The 27,554-nt window shown below is 37.6% G+C and overlaps 1 protein-coding gene across 6 annotated transcripts in view; it reads right to left on the reverse strand.

The window, feature by feature from the left end:
- Positions 1-27,554, reverse strand: part of ARAP2 (ArfGAP with RhoGAP domain, ankyrin repeat and PH domain 2) — a 197,782-nt gene that overhangs the window by 101,962 nt on the left and 68,266 nt on the right. For all 6 annotated transcript variants that reach the window (XR_011567142.1, XM_070791264.1, XM_070791262.1 and 3 more), the window contains 6 exons: positions 20,280-20,395; positions 16,020-16,219; positions 9,700-9,785; positions 8,751-8,933; positions 6,207-6,381; positions 5,594-5,728 (listed from right to left, as the gene is read on the reverse strand). Coding sequence is in view for 5 of the 6 variants with exons in the window: in XM_070791264.1 (XP_070647365.1) it covers positions 5,594-5,728; positions 6,207-6,381; positions 8,751-8,933; positions 9,700-9,785; positions 16,020-16,219; positions 20,280-20,395 (895 nt within the window). In the remaining variant the exon portion in view is untranslated. The remainder of the gene's footprint in view (positions 1-5,593; positions 5,729-6,206; positions 6,382-8,750; positions 8,934-9,699; positions 9,786-16,019; positions 16,220-20,279; positions 20,396-27,554) is intronic.

Consider the following 27,554-nt stretch of genomic DNA (forward strand, 5'->3'; position numbering starts at 1 on the left):
AATCAGTTACCAGAAGATGTCTACCAAAAGCAAGATTGGGGTCACAGAATGGACAACTCTTAGGACACAAGGTGTTTATAAGACAAGAGGTTGTGTTTATTATGGTGGTTGGATTAGCTGGAAGGGTTGTTCTTTCCTTCTATTCAAACTGGACATTTAGATCAGGGCAGAAAAACATTAGTGCAATTTACGCATGCACAGATAAAGAACTCCAGAGGTGACCTACTGAAATAGTCCTATGAATATTACTAGAGTTATGGTTAACTCTAGAGTTAACCATATAACTAGAGTTACTAGCCTTGACTAGACGGACCTTTCAGTTCAGTTCAGTTCAGTCGTGTCCAACTCTTTGCGACCCCATGAATTGTAGCACGCCAGGCCTCCCTGTCCATCACCAACTCCCAGAGTTCACCCAGACTCACGTCCATTGAGTCAGTGATGCCATCCAGCCATCTCATCCTCTGTCGTCCCCTTCTCCTCCTGCCCCCAATCCCTCCCAGCATCAGAGTCTTTGCCAATGAGTCAACTCTTCGCATGAGGTGGCCAAAGTATTAGAGTTTCAGCTTTAGCATCAGTCCTAAACTCAAAGGCTAACCGGAAACCAGAAGCAGTTGTGTACATGGATACCTGTGTGTCTCTGCTACCTTCCTCCTTGTCCTCATCCTCTCATCATCATGCATTTGTGCCATATGTTCTTCTATACATCTTATATGCATTAACTCATTGTATCCTCAGAACAACCCTATCAGGTCAGTTCTATGATTATGTACTCCTTTCCTTTTACCCTGTTCATGGGTACAAGATGGATGGACTTTACCAACATCACATAAATACTCAGCATCAGAGCTGGGAGTAAAACCCAAGCAGTCAACTAGGGAAGGTACCCTTCTATCTACTTCACAACCTCCCTGTCTGTGCCTGATATATGCTTGAAGCATATATGTCCATTGTTTAAATGTACCAGGGTACATTAGAGGTCGTGCCTTCAAATACATATATGCACAATAAATGAGAGATAGTTCAGGTTAAACTATTATTTTTTTTAAAACCATAAAGTTGTTTCCTGATGAAGAATTTCCCAAACTGATGGCATTCAGCATCCACAGAAAATAAAAATATGCACTAGGACTCCTTTCATTTAAAATATTTCAGCCTTGAAGAAACATTTTTAAACTATGCAAGCTAGGCATTTATGGAACAAAGGATCTTCAAAATTCCTCAATACTAACCCATAAAATTAAATATAAACAGATAATACATAGTTTCTAGTAAACCGTATCAACCACTTTCTTTTTAAAACTCAAACACTGTCAACAAATCAAGGTAAGATACCAAGGGGAAATAATATGGTTGAGGGGAGAAAACAGAAAACAAAATCAGGAAGCTATTATTCAGCTCTACACTTAGGTTTAACAAGAGCTATCAATCTTTCCTTTCATGAACACTAAATTGGGGAGAAAAAGAAAAATACAGATCAGTCTTCATAACCAGAGGCTAGAAGAACTTCAAATCCTGAAAATCTGAACTGACAATTTGAAGCCTCTGTAACTCTCTGAAGGACTTGCATGCATTTTATTCCTTGACTTTTTTCTTTGTTTTTAATCAGTCTGCTCTGTGGCCATCCTGACAAGCCCTGATGGAGTGATGCAGTCCAGATGCTTGCTGTTCAGAGCCAAAGGTGACAACCACACTTTAATCTCTGAATCCTTCCAAATAATTCAATTTTTCCATAAAGCTGGTGCTCAACAGGAGTACCACTGCTGCAGAATCTTGATGGAAAGAGGAAAAAAAAAAAAACCACCAAAACTCTCTGTTTCTTGTTAATTCAACTTTTTCTTCTGTGTTTTTAAGTAGGCTCTTCCTTCCCTGGTGGCTCAGAGGGTAAAGCGTCTGCCTACAATGCAGGAACCCGGGTTCAATCCCTGGGTTGGGAAGATCCCCTAGAGAAGGAACTGGCAACCCACTCCAGTACTCTTGCCTGGAAAATCCCATGGACGGAGAAGCCTGGTAGGCTACAGTCCATGGGGTCGCAAAGAGTCGGACACGACTGAGCGACTTCACTCACTTCCCAAACAAAATGTGTTTTGTGTCAGCACTTATATATTTTTATAAGCAGGTCAAAAAATAGTAACTAATAATTATAAATAGACTTTAACCTATATAAAAATTGTGAATTGCTATATCATACACCTGTAAAACTTATATAATACCATATAGAAACTATACTTCAATAAAAATCTTATTATGTATATATAAAGTAATCTGTGCTTTTACACTAGCAGTAATGTGATTAGAGCAATGCCCATTTATTCAACAAATATTTGCACATGACTAGTTATGTGTGGACACTGTATTAGGCACCAGAGATTTGATGATGCTGAATAAACCAGAGAATGCTGATGCCTCAATAAGCTTTCACTCCAGAAGGAGGGAGAAACAAATCACACAAGGATCCAGTTCATACAATGAGAGCCACAATGGAAACAAGCAGCACACTATGAGAGGGAAGAACCAGCGGGGGGCCCACACTTTAGGAGGCTGCCACAGAGGTGTCTCCGACCAGGAGGCCCTGAATTGATCCCCTAGAGGTGAGAAGCTGTCATGCTGAGGAAAGTGTGCTCCTTGCAAAGTGAACAGCAACTGCAAAGGTCCGGAGGGGTCCTGTTGCAGGAACAGACAGGAAACCAGTGTGGCCAGGCAGGTAGGATAGGAAGGAAGGATGTAAGATGAAGAGGGGAAAGCACCAGAAGGTGTTTTAGGTCAGATAAGGAAAAGGGTTATATCCTGTAATGGGAAGCCACTAAATGTACTTGAACAATGGACATGCATGATCTGATCTGCATTTTCAACAATCACTATGTCTGTTTGGGAGAACGGTTTGGAGGGAAGCCAGGGAAGATATTAACCAGTAAACATATGGCCTGGGGTAGAGGGTATTACAGCCCAGGCAGGACAAGATGGTGACTGGGGTTCAGATGATGTTAGTGAAGATGGAGAGCAGCCAACTGATTCATGGTCTATTCTGAGTTAAAATGACAGACCTTGCTGATATACTGGATGGAATAAATGAAGACTATCAAAGAATACCTTGCTGTTAGACTATTAGATTGTTTTCCAATGAAATCATTTCTGTGTGCTCCATAGTCAAAGTACATATCACTTAAAACAGAATGCTTCAAAATGAGAAAACATCCCTAATGAAATTACAAATATGGAGAATGCACTGGTTTCTGTTTTTTGAAATAAATTTCAACAACAACAAAATCCATAGTTAATTTATCTTTTATAAAAGGAAAAATTGATTTAGTTACAAATTTGAAATATCAATTCAGTTCTCAAGGTGATTAAGAAAAGCAATATATTTCAAGAAAACAGTAAAATGAATTGATGTTTATAAATATTATAACCAGAATTGTCAAAAAATAACTAGAAGCTTATTTTTAGTCTGCAGAATACTTATGATATATTGAGAAGCTTTAGGAAGAAAAGTTCATATTTCAGATTTCCTTCCTATTTCATCTTTGTATAAGTGGTTAGAAGGGAAGATTAATATATCCTGCAATTTAGAAGAAAAATTCTAGAAAACTTGTACACTTCTTAACAAGTACATTAATTGCCCTGTTATTCAATTATTTTAATAATTGCTATCATCATTTCACAGATTGTTCTGGTACTTCTTCCCTCTTGATCACACAACTTTCAACTATTTAAGTATTAAATACTGATAAGGAGCAATGGGAAGATGAGAAAATTTCTAAAATTCATCATTTATTATTGGTTACATTGAGAAAAGTAAGACATGGAAATAAATTTGCTGAAAAAAAAACAAAAAAACCTAAACTCAAAGAATAAAGATGCTCTGCCATCTAGTGTCACCTGGTCATTACACTGACGAAAGCCAAAGTCATACAGTAACAATTATAACACAAATCAAATGCAAAACTCTGCTTCATGCTGAGTTCCTCCACTGTTCATGTGAAACCAGCATAATATCAACCATCCTGCAGAGCTTTTATGAGAATTACAATGAACATATAGAAAAAGCCTAAAGCAATGCCTTACACACAGTACACGCTCACTAAAGGCGAGCTACTGTTTACAGGTTTTTGTTGTTTAGCTACTAAGTTCTGTCTGAGTCTTTGTGACCCCATGGACTGTAGCCTGCCAGAGTCCTCCATCCATGGGATTTCTCAGGCAAGAATTCTGGAGTGGGTTGCCATTTCCTTCTCCAGGGGATCTTCCCGACCCAGGGATCAAACAAGGGGCTCCTACATTGGTAGGCAGATTCTTGATTACTGAGCCACTGCTGCTGCTGCTAAGTCGCTTCAGTCGTGTCCAACTCTGTGCGACCCCATAGACGGCAGCCCACCAGACTCCCCCGTCCCTGGGATTCTCCAGGCAAGAACACTGGAGCGGGTTGCCATTTCCTTTTCCAATGCATGAAAGTGAAAAGTGAAAGTGAAGTTGCTCAATCATATCCGACTCCCAGAGACCCCATGGACTGCAGCCCACCAGGCTCCTCCATCCATGGGATTTTCCAGGCAAGAGTACTGGAGTGGGGTGCCATTGCCTTCTCCGACTGAGCCACTAGGAACGGCCAAAAATCTAATAAAGTATAGTTTATCCCAGTATAACTCTGCTAAAGGTTATAATTTTCTTTTTTTGGACAAATAAAGCCTTTAATTGAAATAATCACTTCAAATGTATGAAGATCAGGATTAACACTCTAAAGTGAGTTTTTCATCCTATTATTCCTCTGACCAAGTAATATGGTTGGATTTTACCACTAGGGAATTAATACCTGCCCTCTGAGTCTCCGAAGTCCACCATCAACTGGCCTGCATAACTTAATCTCTCTTAAATTCTTTCTGTTCTAGTAAGACAGAGCGCATTATATTCTTCCTGCCTACTTTCTAATATTAGTTTGAATGTATATAATGTTAGCTTGTGTCTTACTCATTTTTGTTTTCCTAATGCCCAGCAAATGCCTGACACAAGGAGTGAAATGGATAGATAAATACCCACTATGATTCTTCTAAGATCAACGCCACAAGCCTACAACAGGTTGTTAAATCAATTAGTTCACATCATTTTTTGGAAACCATGCTTAAGCTTTATTTTACTTACACAGACACACACAACTACAATCAGAACAAACTCAACTACTTGAGACCACTTAGTATGCTGACAGAATATAAACCAAAGACTTGTCCGTTCTTCCTACATGTTGACATTTATCTATATTATCTCCCCAGCTGGGGGGTCTGTCCCGAAGGGAAGGGGCTGAATTTCACATTTCTTTGGAATAACTCTTAAATCCTGAAGCAGAATTGGTTGTCTCCGAGGTAGATGTCAGAGAATTCTGCTGAGAATTCGCTCAGCATTCCGAACCAGTAGTAAATTTTTGCTGCAGTGCATGAAATAATACCTGTGCCTGGAAACATTTATAAATCCTCAAAAAATAAATATTTCTCTACTGCAAGATCAAATCTAACATCTCAAGGGGAAAAATATCAAAACTTAAACCTAATTGTTTTGATAATGAAATAAAATTTTATCAGATGACAAAATCTAAAAGGAGCAGAAAAGATACCTTCAAGCAGTTTTTTTTCTGAAGAGAGTTTAGAAGCACCAGCAGGAGCCTGATACAAAAAGTCACAGAGGAACGTAGACTGGGAGGACTCTTGATTTAATCGACCTTCAGAATATATGTCATGTTGAGGGAAATCTAGAAAAATTACAGAAATACCACATCTGAAATCTGAAATGTAAACAATTTTCCCTTGGCTTATGAATATGTTGATGAGTTCTGAGATAGAAGAAAAACTACTTCAAATATACTGCAGAATAAAGACACAGAAACATTTATTTTGCTTTGCATAAAATTTGCAAATAAGCACTTTGGTTGTGTTTATTATTCATACATGAAAACTGGATTTAATTTTAGTGAAAATGATTACATGGGATTAACTATTTTAATCTTCCATTTAGATGATTAAAGACAAATAAAAGATTGATTTCCTAAACTTTTCCTTGAAAGCAAATAAAACATGGGTCTTAATAAGCATCTTCTGTCTTTCTGACAATTACATTTTCTTTTCATTTGAATGGTGTTTCTGTTTTGAGAAATTTACAGATTTGCGCTGCAGTCCTTTTAAGGATCTATCAGGAGAGACCAGGTTCATGAAGGCATGAGAGGGACTAACCTGAGAACTTGTTATGGTAGAGAAATTCCATCTGCAGACTCTGCCCTGCCTTCTTGGCCAGCAGATAGGGGGTGCTGTGCTCAGGATCACCTGTTGCACACATGACATCTGCTCCACTGAACAGCAAAGCCATTGTTTCCAGAACATCTGGTTTCACCACAGCAGCACACAGAGCCTGGTCAATAAAAGAAAATACAACTTCTAAGTGAAGAAGATATAATTCTAGCAATTAAAATGCAAGAAAGTCTGCCCATTCGTTTATGAGATGCAGTTTGTATTTCTTTTTAACAAATCTAATAATTATTACGCCCTGAACTAACCAACAGGTAACAAAGGCCTGGTTTACATGAATTTAAATTTCAACAGAAGATCACCAAATGTCTATTCATTTTTTTATTGCAGTGATGTTCCAAATCTTCAAATCCATTATATCTGCCATGGAAGATATTTTCTGTATTTTACATACTATGATAATGGCAATGCTCAGAAAGTTCAAAATACTTCAAATGCAGTAATGAAGTATCCACTAAATATTTTGTTTGCATGAATGTTTCTGCACGCGTGCTAACTCGCTTCAGTTGTGTCCAACTCTTTGCAACCCTATGGACCGTAGCCCACCAGGCTCCTCTGTCCATGGGATTTACCAGGCAAGAATACTGCAGTGGGTTGCCATGCCCTCCTCCAGGGAATCTTCCCAACCCAGGGATCAAACCCATGTCTCCTGCAGCACTTGTTTTGCGGGTGGATTCTTTACTGCTGAGCCACCAGAGAAGACATCAGTCTTGGCAATGATTTTTTGGATATGATAGCAAAAGTGCAAGTATCAAAATCAAAAATCAAGTGGAATTATAGCAAACTAAAAAACTTCTGCATAGTGAAACAATCAACAAAATGAAAAGTTAACCCACAGCACAAGGGAAAATACATTCAAACCATATATTGCATAAGGGTTAGCAACCAAAATATACAGATAACACATGCAACTCAATTAGAAAGAGACAATCCAATTTAAAAAATGGGTAGAGGACCTAAATATACAGTTTTCCGATGAAGACATCCACAGAGCCAACAATTTTTAAGCAGTATCTCCTCAATAAAGTAATTTTTAAAAATTATTCACTGATGTGAAGAGTACCATTTTTAAGAAGCCCAATGTGGTAGTAAATCCTAACAGACAGACATCCCTATATATCTTGAAGAAGAAAGAAACAGCTAGTAATTAAAGTCAAGCTTATCTAATATCTTAGCTCAGGGTATCTATATGGTGTGGCAGAAAAAATCTCCTTTGGGGTCATCAGTATTTACCCTTTGACAAGATTCCTGTCATTATCAAAAAGAGAGAATGCATTGGGGGGAAAATATGCCCTAGTTCTCCAATCTTGCCAGTTACTTCCCCAAATTCACAACTTACTATTTATGTACTTTTTATCGGCCTCTGATACATAGAACTAGATTAATTATAACCCTTGGTTATACCTTGTTACCACTATTCCATGCATGTCTAGTATAAATGGTCAGTTATTTTCATAGAAATTAGCATCTGTAAAAGTATCACCCTAAACAAAACTAAATGACGTAGCAATAACCTATATATGACTGCCCACCTCTGTCCCATCTCTCTGACTCTCCCCTACCTTACGTATAGATTCTGCATCTTGCATTTATTGTACATCATTGCTTTAAAATAAATTGGTGGCCTCACTTTACTAATACCAAAGATGTATAAAGAAGCAAGAACCTAATTTATGGTAACTAAACCAATAGAAGAGAAATATAAAACAACTGTATAAATCTTATAATTTCTAGAGAAGAAGTGAAAAGGTCTTCATTTTCAAAAATTTTCAGCATAATGCTCTTTACTTGGGGATGCTTATCCAATAAGCATTGACACTGAATGCATTTTAAAGAACTGAGAACCGTGAAAGCATACTCTAGTCATAGAAAAGTTTATGTTTTCAATATCTATACATAGAAGAACCTTCTGACACACAAGAAATTGAAGCAGTTGATTCTTTTTTAAAAAGGAGGGCAAGATGTTAAACAAATTCTTTGCTAAAAGAGCAATATAGAACGGTCACAAGAAGACCTAGAATCACTCAGCCGAAGGCAAAGGACACTTGTAATCAAGGGCACTAAACGAACTACTGTTTATAACAATAAACTGAGTAAATGAAGTTCATTTTGTTGACACCAAGTCAGCAGCATACGAGCTGAAGTTATTATGTTCAATATCCTGTCCCTAATATGGGGAACGTTGTTCAAGTTTTAACTGGGGTGGGTGTACATCAGATAGAAACTTCAGTGAGGGAGGAGAAGTTTACTTGCTGTTGATAATGAATCCTCAAGTGAAATGAAGGGAAAAGATCTAAGGCGCAATGTTACAAAAGGCAATAAAATTAAACAATAATTTTATGAAACAGCAAAATTTTGAAAAATTTTTTGAAATTTTCAGAAGTTTATCTTTTTAAACATGTTTTCAAAACCCTTGGCACACACTTAAAAAGACCTTAACATCCATGTCTTTTGTTACATTTCACTGGTTACCTTATTTAATTCTTCCTTGGTGAGAGACGCCAAAAGGGTTTTTCTGAATCTTCCTTCTTTGTACTTCTGAGTGATAAAATTTTTTCTCTTTTCTACTGAACAGTCCATGTGTAATTCTTCATCTTTTTGAAGATTACCAGCCCAAAAGTCATTAGCTCTTTTGTTTCCAATGACAATGAAAAGCTGAATTATCAAATAATTACAAAATGTATCAATTTAAACAATATATTTGAATCTGCAGAAAACTGAGTCACATGACAAATTAAAGCACAGTTTAGTGTAAAATATGCAAAAAATCCAAAAAAGACCCAATTTTTTTCTGGAATATGCAGTGTGAAAGCAGACAATATTTCTATTTAAACAGCCTAGCTGCTCTTAATAATGGTAAAAGATTAGCTAGAAAAGAAACTGCAAGCAACACAAATTGCAGCAAAAGCATTATTACTTTTTGAAGCTAGCTCACATTGAGACAGATTCATTTAAAATGGCTGAGTAGGTGGTCTAATATGGTTGAGAGCGTTACACCCGAGCACAGAATAGATGCAGGAGACAAGTTGGACAAGATCGAAGTTAATGACAGAGTATGGCCGAGATAAAGAATAGTCAATTTTGCCAAATGTTTGTATTCACCACTCTGATATTTTATCCATGCTGGGTTAAAAAGAAAGAGTAAATTCTGGCTTTAAAAAGAGCTGCCAAGCCTTTTAAAGTAGTTATTACCATTAAAGCTCCTTGCATTTTTTATTTTTATTTTTAAAGTAACTACCTCATTTAGGAAGCATTCTGAAAGTTAAGGTAGAAAGTTACTACTACACAACAGGCAATAAGCCATTTTTAATACTGTGCTGAGATCTTGATCAGAGAAATCCTAAAGTAACCTCACCCCGCCACCAACTGCACATTTCCTCCCAGATTCTCGCTGATCACACCACAGTCAAGTCAGACTCACCTCAATGAGCTCATTGCTCCAAATGCTGGCATCCATTTTCAGACTTCTAACCTTGGAATCTTTTGGTCCTAAAGATCTATGTTGCCCTGTAGACCAAAATAAATAAATAAATTAATTAATAATAATAATAATAATGATAATAATTCTCTTTGAATTTCTATGTACATGTATTTTACCATTAAAAAGTATGTATGTATATATACATGGCAGTCTGTATTAACATTAAAACACATGGACATCACCAGATGGTCAACACTGAAATCAGATTGATTATATTCTTTGCAACCAAAGATGGAGAAACAAAAACAAGACCTGGAACTGACTTTGGCTCAGATCATCCACTCCTTATTGCAAAATTCAGACTTAAATTGAAGAAGTGGGGAAAACCACAAGACCATTCAGGTATAAATCAAATCCCTTATGATTACACAGTGGAGGTAAGGAATAGATTCAAGGGATTAGATCTGGTAGACAGAGCACCTGAAGAATTATAGACTGAGGTTTGTAACACTGTACAGGAGCCAACGATCAAAACTTGCCAAAGAAAAAGAAATGCCAAAAGTCCAAGTGGTTTCTTCCTAAGGAGGCTTTACAACAGCTGAGAAAAGAATAGAAGCTAAAGGCAAGGGAGAAACGGAAAGATATAGCCCACTGAATGCATAGTTCCAGAGAATAACAAGGAGAGATAGGTAGAAAGCCTTCTTAAATGAACAATACAAAGAAATAGAGGAAAACAACAAAATGGGAAAGACTACAAATCTCAAGAAAATTGAAAATATCAAGGGAACATTTCATGAAAGAATGAACATGATAAAAGACAGAAACAGTAAGGATCTAACAGAAAGCAAAGAGATTAAGAAGAGGTGGCAAGAATACACAGAAGAGCTATAAACAAAAAAAAGGTCTTAATAACCTAGATAATAATGATGGTATGGTCACTCACCTAGAGCCAGACATCCTGGAGTGTAAAGTCAAGTGGGCCTTAGGAAGAATTACTATGAACAAAGGTATTGGAGGTGACTGAATTTCAGCTGAGCTACTTAAAATCCTAAAAGATGATGCTGTTCAAGTGCTGCACTCACTATTCCAGAAAATCAGTAGTGGCCACATGACTGAAAAAGTCAGTTTTCATTCCCATCCCAAAGAAGGGCAGTGCCAAAGAATGTTCAAACTACCATGCAGTTGTGCTCATTTCACATGCTAACAAGGTTATACTCAAAATCCTTCAAGCTTGGCTTCAGCAATACGTGAACCAAGAACTTCCAGATATACAAGCTGGATTCAGAAAAGGCAGAGGAGCCAGAGATCAAACTATGAATATTCCCTGAATCATAAAGAAAGCAAGGGAATTCCAGAAAAACATCTACTTCTGCTTCAATGAATACACTAAAGCCTTTGACTGTGTCGATCACAACAAACTGCGGAAAATTCTTCAAGAGATGGGAATACCAGACCACATTACCTGCCTTCTGAGAAACCTGTATGCAGGTCAAGCAGCAACGGTTAGAACCGGACATGGAACAATGGATTGGTTCCAAATTGGGAAAGGAGTATGTCAAGGCTGCATATTGTCACCCTGCTTATTTAACGTACATGCAGAGTACATCATGTGAAATGCCAGGTTGGATGAAGCTCAAGGTGAAATCAAGATTGCCAGGAGAAATATCAGTAACCTCAGATATGCAGATGATACCACCCTAGTGGCAGAAAATGAAGAGGAACTAAAGAGCTTCTTGATGAAGGTGAAAGAAGAGAGTGAAAGAGATGGCTTAAAACTCAACATTCAGAAAACTAAGATCATGGCATCCAATCCCATCACTTCATGGCAAATAGATGGGGAAAAAATGGAATCAGTGAGAGACTTCATTTTCTTGGGCTTCAAATCACTGCAGATGGTGACTGCTGCCATGAAGACACTTGCTCCTTGGAAGAAAAACTATGGCAAACCTAGACAGTGTATTAAAAACCAAGATATCACTTTGCCAACAAAGGTCCATATAGTCAAAGCTATGGTTTTTCTAGTAGTCATGTACAGATATGAGAGTCTGACCAAAAAGAAGGCTAAGTGTCAAAGGATAGATGCTTTTGAGCTATGCTGCTGGAGAAGACTCTTGAGAGTCCCTTGGACAGGAAAGAGAATCAAACCAGTCAATCCTAAAGGAAATCAACCCTGTATAGTCACTGAAAGGACTGAAGCTGAAGCTGATGCTGAAGCTGAAGCTCTAATACTTTGACCCCCTGATGTGAAGAGCTGACTTATTGGAAAATACCATGATGCTGGGAAAGACTGAAAACAAGAAGAAGGGGGCAACAGAGGATAAGATGGTTGGATAGCATCACCAACTTAATGGATACGAGTTTAAGCAAACACCAGGATCTAGTGAAGGACAGGGAACGCTGATGTGCTGCCAAATATGGGGTAGCAAAGATTTGGACACAACTAGGCCACTGAACAACAACAAGAAATATATGTATGTCTGGATTAATATATCTTTTCAACTTAAACTATTACCTACTTTTTTATACCACAGTTGCTGCTAAGTCACTTCAGTCGTGTCCGACTCTGTGCGACCCCACAGAAAGCAGCCAACCAAGCTCCTCCATTCCTGGGATTCTCCAGGCAAGAATCCTGGAGTGGGTTGCCATTTCCTTCTCCAATGCATGCATGCATGCTAAGTTGCTTCAGTCGTGTCCAACTCTTTGCAACCCCATGGACAGCAGCCCACCAGGCTCCTCTGTCCACAGGATTCTCCAGGCAAGAATACTGGAGTGGGCTGCAATTTCCTTCTCCAATACCACAGTAGTGGAAGTAATCAAACAGAAATCATAACCAAAAATAAGAAAGATTATGGAAATCACCTACTCAATTGTGTCCAACTCTTAGTGAGCCATGGACTGCAGCCCACCAAGCTCCTTTGTCCATGGGGATTTTCCAGGCAAGAATATTGGAGTGGGTTGCCATGCTCTCCTCAAGGGTATCTTCCCAACCTAGAGATTACATCCAAGTTTCCCCACTGCAGGTGAATTCTTTACCATCTGAGCCACCAGAGAAGCCCATGAATAATGGAGTGGGTAACCTATCCCTTTTCCAGGGGATCTTCCTGACCCAGGAATTGAACTGGGGTCTCCTGCATTGCAGGCAAGATTCTTTACCAGCTGAGCTACCAGGAAGCCCTTTAAAAGTATGTATTCATGTATATGTGTTTATGTGTGTACATGTATGTATGTGTATACATACGTAATTTTTTCATTGTTTGGTAACTGACTAGAAATTTTAAGTCACTTAAAATTTTATAATGGGTATGTGTAAATTACATATATGTGAATACAGATATCATCCCTTACTCTTAAAAAAAAGACTAGCAACATACTAGCTAATGAATGTATACTTAAAAAGTCCAAAGTGGATTCTTTATTCTACTATTATACCTGGAAGAGAGTAACAGCCCAACATTCTAGTATCATCAATTTAATTCTGCTATATAAATCATCATTCAGACTTTACTGGGCACCCAGGCCTATGTCAGACTCTTTCTAAACTGAGGAGAAAAGAACACAAAACATTATTTTGGTCTTAAGGATCTTCTGCCTAATGATCATGAGAAAGTTCATTCCTCTCTGTACATTAGGTAGGTTCCTTTCCTCCCTTCTCTGAGAAAAAAAAATACTCAGAGCACGATGCCCTAGAATTCCCATGGCAAGACCTAGCATAGGTTTGCACTTACGGAGACTACAAAAAGGCAATACTAAAAGGAGTAAAGCCCAAAGGCAGGCAGGAAGAAAGGATGCTGGAGTAGCCTAAGATTCTGAGTTAAGGCAGTAGGAAAAGAAGTGAAGTGGAGAACAGATTTAGAGATACTTAGAAGGTAAAACCAGGATGGAATCTGGTGGGCTTTAAGGAAAGGGGAAGGGTCAAGAGGGACTCTCAGGCTTGAGTGAAGGGCAGAGTAGATGACTTCTGATCAAGATTTGTAATATAGGAAAATATTCAGTTTTATGTAGTGAGCTGGGAAGCAGTGAGAACTCCACACTATCATGTTGCCTTTGAGGTATCTTGAGCAAATCCAAGTGGAGACCCTAGCAGGAGATACAGGAGTATGGTTTCCAACAGAGTAAGAAACACCTGCTGAAAAAGACTGTTGGATTCAAATGATAAATAACATCACTCAGGAATGTCAGGATGAAAGAGATCTGAGGATACAACCCAAGGCAACACACGTTTTAGGAGCAGGCAAAAGATGACCAGAAGAGCAAGAGCACACTAAGAGAAAATGGCCTGCTGGAAGTTGAGGAAGGATGGGAAGTCACGGAGAGGCAGACTGGTCAAGAATGTCAAATACTCCCGAGAGTGCAAGGAATATAGGAACTGACCACATAGAAACTGAGAGGTAAAATACACTGGTAAATGTGTATTTTTATTGGAAAATATTTTTATTGGAGGTGAGGCAGATGAAGACTGATTACAGGATGCTGATGATATAGTAGGAAGTTAAAGAAATGAAAACCTGCATAAACTATTACTCTTGAAAGTATCTTCTCTATGAAAGGAAAAAGGAACAGAGAATTATATCTAAGGGAATAATAAGTTTTCAGAGATCTGGTGTTAACAGAACAGAATTATGCAAATTTACATGCTGAACCAAATAAACCATAGTTGAATATGGCTGTCCCTCAGTATCTCAGAGGATTGATACCAGGACTCTCCACAGACACCAAAATCCAAGTATGCTTAAGTCCCTTGTGTAATATGGCCATAGTATCGTCATATAACTTATACACATTCTCTATTATATTCAATACTTTAAATCATCTCTAAATTACTTAAAATACATAATACAATATAAATGCTAAGTAACAACTACAGGTACATCCAAATTCAAATTTTGCTTTTTGGAATTTTTTTCCAATTACTTTTGATCTGGAACCCGTGACTGTGAAAGACCTACTGTACTTAGAGAGTGAATAAGTGATGGGGTAAGGACTCAGAGAAGAGAGGAGAGAAAGGGAACATAAGAAGACAGAATAGCCTTGGACAGACACTATCTCTTCCAATGAGACTGGAAAGAAGAGGTTGGGAGAAAATGCAAAGTCAAGGAGGATTAACTGGGGCTTTTTGGTTGCTATTGATGTAGTTGATCCACTTTTGAGAACTCCTACCTCAGTAGGATGAGAAATGTGGTAGCACAGAGCTCTGGAAGACTCTGAAGGGTTTGAAACAACTGTCCTGTCTTTGCTCTGTCTGAGATAGGAGCTCTTCCTTGCATTGTCTCAATGAAACCTGTGCTCAACTCTATTGCTATCCTTATCATAGTCTATTAAAATAACTATATATTTCTGCAGGATATGTCATATTTTATAGATTTAACTCCCAGGACCAGCACAGTACCTGGTAGAGCTAAAGAGCTGAGGAAAGTTTGCTAAGTCACTTCAGTCATGTCCGACTCTGTGTGACCCCATAGACGGCAGCCCACCAGGCTCTCCTGTCTCTGGGATTCTCCAGGCAAGAACACTGGAGTGGGTTGCCATTTCCTTCTCCAATGCATGAAAGTGAAGTCGCTTAGTCGTGTCTGACACTTAGCGACCTCATGGACTGCAGCCCACCAGGCTCCTCCATCCATGGGATTTTCCAGGCAAGAGTACTGGAGTGGGGTGCCATTGCCTTCTCCAGAGGAAAGTTTAGGTTGTAACTAATTTCTCCAAGACCTCCACAGTCACATACCTAAGCTAGGGTCCATTCCCTTCACTCACTTGGACAGCTGCCTTACCTCCCAAATACGAGATGTCAAATAGTCCTTAAGGTTTAAGGTCACAAGGAGAAAACAAGTCACAACACTGGTTACTTTCATAAACTTCAACATGCCTGGAAAATGCTTCTATATAATAATTCTCATTGTAAGAGAGAACACATCTTTTGTAACAAGATTAGAAAGCAGAGCAGCACTGAAATGTGAAAAATACATCTTACAAAATATGATTTGGGAAAAGGGACAAATCATACGAACAGTGAGTGTGTTCAGGGTGCATTCTGAAACACATTCATCCCAAATCTGAAAATTTCAGTACTGTCTTTTAAAAATCCATACATGGTCCAGTAGGCACACACACAAAAAATGATTACATGCTTAAAAATCAATTTTTATCTCTAAGCCATGCATAAGAGAAGTATAGAATGATATTTCTAAATTTGATTTAAATGTAATAAGCTTTCTCTGCTTTTATTCTTCATAGCCATTAGCTGGGACACAATATATATGACACTGAAGAGCTTTCGGTGCCGATCTGCCACCAAACAGCGATGAGCGTAACTTATCACTAATTACCTGCACACTTCTTGCAGATGACAACACAGAGATTGATGGAGGCCCAGTCAGGATCTGGGGCTTTACAATCTGCACAGCTCCTGTTGGACTCATTGTACCAAATCTTCTCAGCTACTTCATAATCAGAGAGAGTTTCTGCTATTGATTGCTGCACAGCTTCAATCCACTCTTGTTTCTCTTTTTCAGACTCAGCTGTAAAGCTGAAACAATTAACGTTTCTGCATTATCGATCTCCCTTGTAAAGGCCAATTAAGCAGTATGTTCGGTTTGTATATTCATTTCACTCACAAAGGAGACAGCAGCTGAAAAATATGCCTTCCAGGCAGTTGCAGAGTCTTTTCTGTTAAAAACCATCTCATTGAGAAATCTATTTTTTTCCTTTAACTTTCCATGTTGCTTATGACTTTGTTTACCTATCTTGAGCCAAAATTAACATACACATTTTTCTGACCAGGATATAAATATCACCTTGTTAGGTCAAAAGCTTAAAAGTGAGGCCATGTTTTCTAAGCAGTGGTTACATCATAATCAATAAGAGACTGGCAGAGTTTCAGGACTAAGTGGGTTATTTTGCCAAGAAAATATGCCATAGTCTGAAACTAAGTTATCAAAAACACCCACTAGAAATTTTGATTTTTTTGTCTTAAAAATAGATTTTTTTAATTGGAAGAATGTCCAGATGGCTTTCAGAAACTGAGAAATCAAGAAAGTTTTAAGTGATTAGTATTCTAACAGAATGCTAACTCATTTTTAGCCTCATTCCTATTTATTCCAATTCTTAGTGCTTATTGAGTACCTGAGTGAAAGAATAAAAACATTAAAACATGAGTTCACTCCTTCAAGAAATATTTAGAGAGTACTTATAATATGCCAGAAAATGTGCTATACACAGTGCCCCAAACTCAGTCAATGGCCCATAGAACGATGCTTCACACTACAATTTTCTGTTCTGAGGATGAAAATGCTTTGAGATACAATGAACGTAACAGAGGACTAATATATCCTACATAATCTATAGAGAAATTCAGTGGCCTCCATGGATTATATTTTTTAATCACTCCAAGTTTCATTATCACTATAACATCTATAAATTCTTTAGTGGTCTCTTTTCTGCTTCTCTATAGAGATTGGTCAGAGCCCACAGGATACAATGGAAAATAGGTTGGTCCCTGTCCCTGGTTCCAGGTGTATAGTTCCTCAGATCCTTGGAATCCCCTGAGTGGCAAAAACCCTTTATATGCTAATGGACAGCTTCTGACTGGAGGCTAGACAGCTTCAGCATGGGAGCTGGTCAGCAGAAGACCAAGATGGGACTAGAGAGCTGGAACTTTCCTATCCTTGACCTCTGGGAAGGGGAGAACTGCGATGCTTGATCATGTTTGACTCTGCTACAGTAGCCCACCAGGCTCCTCTGCCCATGAAATTTCCCAGGCAAGAATACTGGAGCAGGTTGCTGCTTCCTACTCCAGGGGATCTTCCCAACCCCAAGGATCAAACCTGTGTCTCGTGTATTGGCAGGTGAATTCTTTACCACTGGTGCCATATGGGAAGCCCCTGGGAAGGTGAGACAGGCTGGTAATTGACTTAGTCATCAATGGCCCAGGGTTTCAGGGCGTCCCAGGTGGCACTAGTGGTAAAGAATCCACCTGCTAATGCAGGCGACACAGGACATGAGGGTTCGATGCCTGTGTTGGGAAGATCCCCTGGAGGAGGAAATGGGAACCCACATCAGTATTCTTGCCTGGAAAATCCCATGGACTGAGTAGCCGGGTGAGCTCCAGTCCATGGGGTCACAAAGAGTCAGACACCACTGAGCACCTGCACACACACCCTGGATTTCATCATTCTCACCTATGAAATGAAACCTCCATAAAATCCCCCCAAACAACAGGGTTTGAAGAACTCTGAGGCTGATGAACACATTGAGGTGCCAGGAGGGTGGTGCATCCAGAGAGAGCTTGGAAGTTCTCTGCCACAAACCCCCTGTACTGTGGCCTCTAAAGCTCTCCCATTTAGCCATTCCTGAGCTGCATTTTTTATAATAAGCTGGTAATATTATTTGAACCCTTTTCCTGAGTTCTCTGAGACATTATAGCAAATTATCAAATCTGGGGGAGAGAGGGTAATGAGCACCCCAATTTGAACTAAGCTGGGCTGAGTGAGAGTAACCTGAGGACACTCTTCTGGGACTGAGCCCTTAAACCCGTGGGGTCTGAGTCTCCCTCCAGGAAGATATAGGACACCCAGTTGGTGTACAGAGAGTTGGAGAATTGGCTGGTGTTAGGACAAACCGTTCAAGTTTGACATAATATAAAGCACTTTAAGTAAAAACAGCTTAGACAATGTCTACATTGTCAGTTAAGGCTTGAATTTCCTTTATGAAAATAAAGCTTGTTATTCTTTTTCAAAATTCCAGCCAGTAGACATATTTTAACAGATAATATGGGTACTACAGTTGGTATTAATAGCATTTTTGAAATCATAAAGTAATTAATTGCTAGACCTTCAAAATCCTGTGACAATTGCCTCTAACCCACATACTACTTTGTGGTATGTTGATTATTTGTGACAAGCAAATTAACATGGTTGAACTCAACAGATATGACTTATGCCCCTCTAAAGCAATGGAGTTACTATAGATTATTAACAAGTATAAAAACATACATTAAGTTTTCTGCTTCACTGTCATAATAAAATAATGAGTAGAGTACCATAATACAAGATATATACCAAAATGCTAAGATATTTGATCAATAAGTGCTGTGAGTCATTAAGTTCAGCAACAGTTTAAGCTGGAGTTCCTTTTAGAAAATCACAGAGTAAAATAAATAAATAAATAAAAAAAAAAAAAAATCACAGAGTAACCATAATTAGGGATTAATCTTAAAGGAGAGATTGTATTTGATTAGGCTTAAAAAAAGACAAAATAACAATACAGCTTAAAGACAATGCTATATCTATTTTTATTTTATTCCCTCATAACAATTTTTCATATATTTGTGGATCAAAAATCATCAAGCCTTCTAAGAAAAAAGGCATTATGAAAAGAAACTATTCAAATCTCAAGAAATTTGTATCTTTGCAGGTTGTATGATAAGTCATTTTCGCAAAGTGTTTTTATACACTGGCTAACAAATTACATGATCTGAAAAAGTAAAAATGCAATTATTTCTGTTTCAGGTGTACAGCAAAGTGATTCAGTTTCATATATATGTTCATATTCTTTTCCATTATAGGGTTATTACAAAATATTGAATATACTTCCCTGTGCTATACAGTAGGTGCTTATTGTTTACCCATTTTATATATGAAAAGTGAAAGTGAAGTCGCTCAGTTGTGTCCGACTCTTTGCAACCCCATGGACTGTAGCCTACCAGGCTCCTCCATCCATGGAATTTTCCAGGCAAGAGTACTGGAGTGGGGTGCCATTTCCTTCTCCAGGGGATTTTCCCGACCCAGGGATTGAACCCGGGTCTCCCGCATTGCGGGCAGGCACTTTACCGTCTGAGCCACCAGGGTGTATATGTTAATCCCAAATTCCTAATTTATTTCCCCTTTGGTGGGGATGTTTTCCCGTAAGTCTTTTCTGTGAATCTATTTCTGTTTTGTAAATAAGATCATTTATATTTTTTTTACGATTCTACATATAAGAGATGCTATATGGTATTTGTCTTTCTTGTATATACATACACACACACCACATCTTCTTTATCTATTCATCTGTTGATGGATATTTAGGTTGCTTCCATGTCTTGGCTATTCTAAATAACACTGTGGTGAACAACAGGGTGCGTACATCTTTTTGAATTAAGAGTTTTCTCTGAATATAAGCCCAAGAGTAAAGACTGTAGGATCATATGGTATCTGTATGTTTAGTTTTTTAAAGAACCTTCCATAATCTTTTCCATAGTGGCTGCATCAATTTATACATCCACCAAAAGTGTAGAAGAGTTCCCTTTTCACCACACTCTCTCCAACACTTTATTTGTAGCCTTCTTAATGATGGCCATTCTGCTTGGTGCAAGGTGGTACCTTATTGTAGTTTTGATTTGTATGTCTCTAATAATCAGTGCTACTGAGCATCCTTGGTGCTTATTGGTAAATTTTTACACACTGGCTAATAAATGACACAATATGAAAAAGTAAGAACGTAATTTTACTGTGTCCTATAAGAAGTCAAATCATGACTGGCAATGTAAAAATGGATCACCTAAGCTTTACTGTAATAGTACAAACAAAAACTGTTTAAATATAACTTACCTAAAACTCCTGTAGGGAGTGATTATTTCAAAAGACTGTTTTACAGTTCGGTCCACTTGTTTTACATTTGCTACATTCATAGGGATTATGGTAATACCAAGTCCACTCTTAAAATCCTAGTTTGGAAAAGAACAAAAAATCATAAAGAAATGAAAATATGGATCTTGAAAATAAAATTATATTCTCTAAAATTTAATAAATCTCATTAAATTTTACTTCAACATGTAAATATGGAATTAAGCAATTCATTAAAAATGCATTGAGTGATTTTCTTATTTCATATACATGATATATAAAATATATACATCTTATATACATGATATATATATATATATATATACACACACATATACACTTTAAATACATGATAACATGATAGCATTTGAAGCCTGCCAGGCTACTAATAAAGCAAAGCTTTTTTCCACACAATACGTAAGTTGACTAGGACATAGATCTTGAGCTACACAGGCCTTGCTCTGAACAGTTAGGCACTTTTTCACCTTTAGCCATTTCAAAAAGGGAACAGGAAACTAACCCTTCCCATTTTCTAGGTGGGGGGAGTCAAATGACACTGTGAGGTTGGTATAATGACTGTTTAGACAAAAAGAAGGGAAAGCCACAACTCAAAGAGGTAAAGTAACATGGGAAGAGGAGACGGCTGCATGTGCTAGAGAAGGAGGGAAACCCAGGCCGCCTGACTACTGGCTCTCTCTCTGCTGTAGAGTGTTACCTCTGTTCATCACACTATCTTCCTCGTTTGCTCTCAAACAAAAGAATTACTTGTTTTACAATTTTATCTCATTTCTAAATTTATTAGTTTCTTCTTCCTTCAATTAGATTCCTAAAAAGCTCCTCAAATGCTATTTTTGTATGGAAAATGCCATTTGTTCAACACCTGCAGCCACTATGTTCAACTTGTCCCACCAAAATTAGTGTTCAAAAAGGCACACAGTCTACCACCTAAAAGCATTAAAGTATGTAATATATTATCTAGCCATAAGGGTTTTGGAATTTGATTTATCAAACCATCTCACACCTTAAAAATATAATTAATCTGTACTTCAAAAAATGAATTATCTCTGTCAATAGGTTCAGATTAAATGTACTCTGAATTCCTAAATTATGACTAGGAAAAATTATCCATACTAAAGATAACTGCAAAAAATATGGGTCTACTTTCAGGAAGGACACTTTCAGCAGAGACTGTGAAAGAAACACCTCAGAAGCTGCCTTCTCTTTGTCTCACCTGTTGTACAAGCTAAAAGTAAAAGTACTATTTTCCTATATCCCTTGCAGCTAGGAGGGGCCATATGTCATAGTTCTGGTCAATAAAATGTAAGTAATTTCCAGCCTGGCGGGTAAGGAGGAGAGACAAATCTCGGAAGAAAAGACTTTTCACCCCTTTCCATCTTCTTGGAAAATAACATCTTCTTGGGAAATAACAAAGCCATTTTAGAATGTAAGCATCCTTGAGATGAAAAGCCTGAGGACAAATTCTTATACTGTAAGGATGTCAGAATGAGAAAAAAAAGAAAAGAAAATCTTGTTCCCTGATGGCCTCAGCAAGAAATTTGTTAAAACAAACAAGTTCCTAATCTATTTACCCTATCCTTCAGTTTTCTGTCATTAGAGACACTAATGCATTCCTGGCTGATAAAATAAGTGGAATAAAACAACAATGCAACAAATTTTCCACACTCATAAAGGGTTTCCATTCACAAACTGCAGAAAAATTTTGCTTCATGTTTTTAAAAATGTATACATTTTAGTTAGAATGAGGAAATGACTCATTTGTAAACTGAATATGATTTTTTTCTGATGAAAGAACAAACGGCTCCTATTGTTGGGAGAAACAAACCAGGAATGGAATCAGTAATATAAAAGATACAGGAACATGCTAGGTGTTGTGAAATACTTGGAAGAATGTGACATACTTCTACTTTGTATTGCAAGCCCACCTAACAAAAATCAGTACTTAAATGATATGTATGCAGGAGGGAAGCCAAACTTTTCCAACATGTTCCACTGTAACAAGTTCTCGCATAGTATGTCAGCACAGTTGTTAGCATACTATGTACACTCTCCCGCCGCGCACCGGTGCGCCCACAACCCTCAATGTCAGTTCTCGTATAGTATGCTAGAACTTATTTACTTAAAGTAATTAACTTATAATTACAGAAAACAAATTCTCAATTATCCATACCAATGTTCCCGCTGGATAATGCAACTGTTGGACCAACTTTCAACGTTTAAGTGATTGGAAACTCAAACTCTCTGTTATAAATGGGGAAATAAAATGGGGCTAGCAAGGTAAGAAGACACTTTAGAGAAACAGCTTTCTGATGACCCAGCTTGATATGGGGGTACCTCTAGAATAAAATAGGCTGCATCTCCTCAAACAATGTTCCGTGATGCAACTTGTGCCAATAGCTGGCTAACAGACTACTCTGATTATTATTCTCTGATGGGGGCCTGGCCTGCAGGTGCTGTGTTACTAAGGGCGGAAATAGACACTTAGACCAGCAGATGGTAAGACTGACAGCCTTGGATAGAACTGATGAGACTCATCAAGGCTCCAGCCTAAAGAGATGGTGCCTCATTTCTACAAGCAAGTCGTGAAATATCTACATATAAAGAGGCAATTTCTGTTAAAAAATAAAATAAGTGAGGTTCAGCTCAAGGCCCCAGATTTATCCCAAGCAAGGAAAAGATGATTTTTCAGCCTGGAAAGAAACTGTAACCCATTTATCAGCTGCCTGCCAAGGCCATATGGTTTTGAGTAATTAGAGTACCCACTGAACTCACCGGCACAAATGGTCTGTAAAATGTACAGCAGAGTAACAAAATAAATGTCAGTGCTCTCGAGAGCTATTAAAATGAAATGACTGCGTTTCTTATTAAAAAAATATTTGTGGTGACATTAAGCCATCTTGTCACATACCCTTTAGAACACATTTAGAATATATCCCATTCCTAGAGCCTCATCAAAATTACCTGTGTTGAACTCTCCCTCCCTCCACTCTGAGATTCTGATCCCAAGAATCAGAAGACAAAGCCTAATGATTTTCAGTTAAAAAACAAAACAAAACTACCACCTTATGATTTCCATATGTAACAAGTATTAAGAAACACTGAATTAGACAGCAGAACCAGTTGTAGAATCTAAACAGTACAAGTCTACGTCATCTAAGTATCAGGATATAAACATTTCTCTAGGCCTTCAGCAGAGCAAAAAAAAAAAAAAAAAAAAGCATGCAATCAGATTATGAAAAAAGCACTTGAAGTTATTAAGACTATTGGTTAGAAACAGGATGGTCAGAATACAGTGACACATTGGATTGTCAAGAACCTATGCATCCTGCATGCCAATCCTTTTGCTAATATCCAAAGGATATAAAAGTACTGGTCTTCATTAAGCACACACACTCCATACTTGATTTAATACTTGTTTGCTTAGTGCTCTGAAGCTTACAAACAGCTATGAACTCTGATTTGATTTTCCTAACAATTCTGTGAAGAAGGGAGAGAAGATACAGCCATTTTTAAAATGAGAGAATATGTCCTGGCAAAACTATGTTGAGTAGGTACCTCTAGACAGCCAGAATTTATGCTAAGTGGTGGGCCTGCTCTAAAGCATGAGATGCGGGTACTTGAGGAAGCTTACAGTTTGAGGAGAAATGAGAGAGAATTGTAACATGTGCAATAAAAGAATAATCCATGTCTGTAGGGTAAGCACAGAATCTGATCCAAAAAAGAGAGTATTGAGTTCATATTCTTCCCAAAGGAGGTGACACTTGACTGATAAACCCACAAAGTCCAGACCAGACTGATCAGATGTACCTCGCTTGCTTCAGCTCATTTGTCTGCAAATCAGGGCTACCAGTAGTACCTACTGCATCACTGTATGAGGATTAAATTCATGCATAAAAAGTGCTTAGAAGAATGCTTGGGGCAGAAGTGCTTTCTAGTCCCAGTTAGCTATTATTATTACCGTTATATTATTCCTCTTGAATTTGAAACCAACTGAACATATTACCTATTAAAAAGTTAATTACAAGAAAATGCATGCTTAAAAATAACTATCAGGTGTACATAAATGTTAAAAAATGGAATGGAATGTGAATGGTAAACTTTCATGAAAATTAAAAATAAATTACCCATTAACTACAATCTGTCAGCACTATTTTCATTTTGAAAAAATAGGGATGAGCCAGGAACATGCTAAATTTCAACCTTTAAAATCCTATACACTGTAGTGAAAAAACAACAGCATAGAAATTCCATAGGTAGAAATACATTGTTATGGAAAGCATAAAGCTAAAAACAGACTCTGGAGGAAGCTATATTTCACAGTTAATTTGCTGTCACACAACGTGTGATCCCAAAGAGCATGAATGGCCGCGCTTGGCAGAAGAGGTCTGATGCTGCAAAGGCAGTAATGACATCGTGAGCACCGGGAGTCGGAACTGGGGGAGAATCTTGGCTGATCCATTTACCGGCTCTGTGACTACTGGCAAGTTCCTTAATTTGTCCAGACCTCAATTTCCTCATTTACGAAAAGACAGTAGTATCTACCTTTTATAGAACTGCTATAAAAGTTGAATGAAGAAATACAAGTTGAAAGTCTAATACATCCAGACAGTCCTCTCATTTGAAGGTTCTGAATACAGAATTTGTCTTCAATAAGAATATATCCATTTACAGTGACTGGAAGTATTCACACCAATGATTCCATATTCAACATTCAGGTTAGAATAAGTGACAAATATTTACAAAGACAGAGAAATGGGTTATTTGTACAAATTAGTAGTAACAGAGCCTGGCTCGAGCTACCTTTTAAAACTACAAAGTGAAAGAGCAAAATAATGGTTTCATTCCTAAACAGAAAAATTAAAGAAGGGTTTATTAACCCCAAATTTGCTAAAATCTCAAACCTATTTTTGGAAATACGGATGTCAGGTTTCCCTGCCAGGAATTTAAGAACTCGGTGCTTAGACATTTGTGGAAAGCAGATGTGGCATTGTGTGACATTGGCATCAGACTTCCGGGCAAACACCAGATGCAGAGTTTGGCCAGATATAGAACCCAGAGAATTTGAGGCCACCACCTCCATCCTGCTGCTTCTTTCTGTACCACACAAGCCAGAGCCCTGTGGGGTCTATTTAAATTCTATTAGAATTTCATTCCCATACCAGACACAGGGGAACATTACACTGGGGGAATGAATCTCTTGTTATACCCGGATTTGAGAATGTTTAATCAAGTGAATGTAGTTAAAACCTCAATGCCACAATTATCATTAAATGGATACACAAACCCACCAAGCAAGACATCTGGTTGTAATGAAGTCCCTAATATTAACATGATATTCAAAAACTCATCAGGAAAAGATGGGAGGCTGACTGCCAGGACAACATCACAAATGGAAACCAAAGTCAATTATCTTCAATTCGCCTCATATCTATTGGCAGAAATTTCACTCGAGCAGCAATACCTTGTATATAATACCACATACATATACACATCAGTGAATGTTCTTATTTCATTACCTATATAAAATTTTAAAATACTGGCTTATATACTACACCCACATCATTTTAAGATAAATAAATGAAATAATTATTTTCCAAAATAGAGAAAGTCTATAAGCTTTGAACTGATTAAAAAAACCCACAATTTATTTCTATAAACAAAATTCCTATGCAACAAAAATTAAGTGAAAATGCAAAAGCAGCAACAGCTTAGAAAACCAGTTGCAGAAAATATGACATGAGGATTAATATCTATATTATATGAAGAGTTCAAATAGAAACAACAAAATAATTCCAATAAACAGAAAAAAAATGAAAATTCATAAAGAAGAAAATAATATTAAAATGAAAAATTTTCTCAACTATAAGCTCTCTAGTCCTGAAAACAGCTATAAATGACTATTAATTCAACAATTTCATTCTACAAATGTTTACTGTCAGCTACTTGCCTGGAACTCCTATGGGCATGCGGTGAATAAAGGAAATTGTCACAGTCTTAAGTTGGGAATATAAAAATTATAACACTGTCAAGGTTAAAATGAAGCTAGTACTTATTTATATACCTAACAGCATTTGAAATACAAGCAATTCTTTAGAAAAGGGTCACAGGGATTCTTGCACAAAAAGTGAATCAAAAAGAAAGAAAAGGCTACAGACAGACAGAAGCCTCTCAGAAATCTCACTCATTTATGTTATCACTATGTGTTACTCACAAGGGGAGGTAAGTTCCCAAAGAGCAGGGACCTTCTGAGTTACCACAGAGCACCTAGTATCTAGAGCAGCACTCAGGAAGGAAGAGGTAACCAATAAATTTTTGCAAAATGGATGAACAAATACAGAAACATGGGGAACTATAACATAACCTCTACAAATTCTATCACACAATTCATGTTAAACAAAGCTGAAGTAACAATATGGGAAAACTATCATAATTATAATATATTGTAGGTATATAAATGGAAGCAAAAACAAGGAATAGAAGAAAATGTGAAAAAATTAAACAATGGGTGTGGGTGGGTTGTGAGAGGGTATAAGCATTTAAACAGATAACATTCAATTTATATAATAATAATATATATTAATAATAAAATAATTATAATAGCACCAGTGTTTTGCCACTAATCAGGTAAAGAATTTTGGTATCTGTTTCTACTTTGCATCTTTCTAATAAATGTTTTTATACATATCTTCATATAGCCTATGTGAAAAGAAAAAAAGAAAAAAAATCCTAATATTCCCTAAGGCATTTCTCCTACTTTGAAGCTACTTCAAGTTAATTTCAACAATCTGCTAAAAAATGAAAGTGAAAGAAAGATATTAAAAAGTGAATCTTTGAACTGGGCAACTGATAAAATGAAAAGTCAAATGAAAGTCACTCAGTCGAGTCTGACTCTTTGTGACCCCATGGACTCTACAGTCCTTGGAATTCTTGGTATTCTTGGCCAGGATACTGGAGTGGGTAGCCTTTCCCTTCTCCAGGGGATCTTCCCACTCGGGGATCAAACCCAGGTCTTCTGCATTGCAGGGGGATTCTTTACCAGGTGAACCACAAGCGAAGCCCAAGAATACTGGAGTGAGTAGCCTATCCCTTCTCCAAGTGATCTTCCCGACCCAGGAATCAAACCTGAGTCTTCTGCATTGCAGACAGATTCCTTACCAACTGAGCTATCAGGGAAGCCTGATAAAATGAAAAGTTCATGTTAATTGTCTAGAGTTTAGATCTGGCAGTGAACTGTTGATAAGA

This window comes from Bos indicus, chromosome 6, assembly GCF_029378745.1.
Source record: "Bos indicus isolate NIAB-ARS_2022 breed Sahiwal x Tharparkar chromosome 6, NIAB-ARS_B.indTharparkar_mat_pri_1.0, whole genome shotgun sequence".
Taxonomy (NCBI): domain Eukaryota; kingdom Metazoa; phylum Chordata; class Mammalia; order Artiodactyla; family Bovidae; genus Bos; species Bos indicus.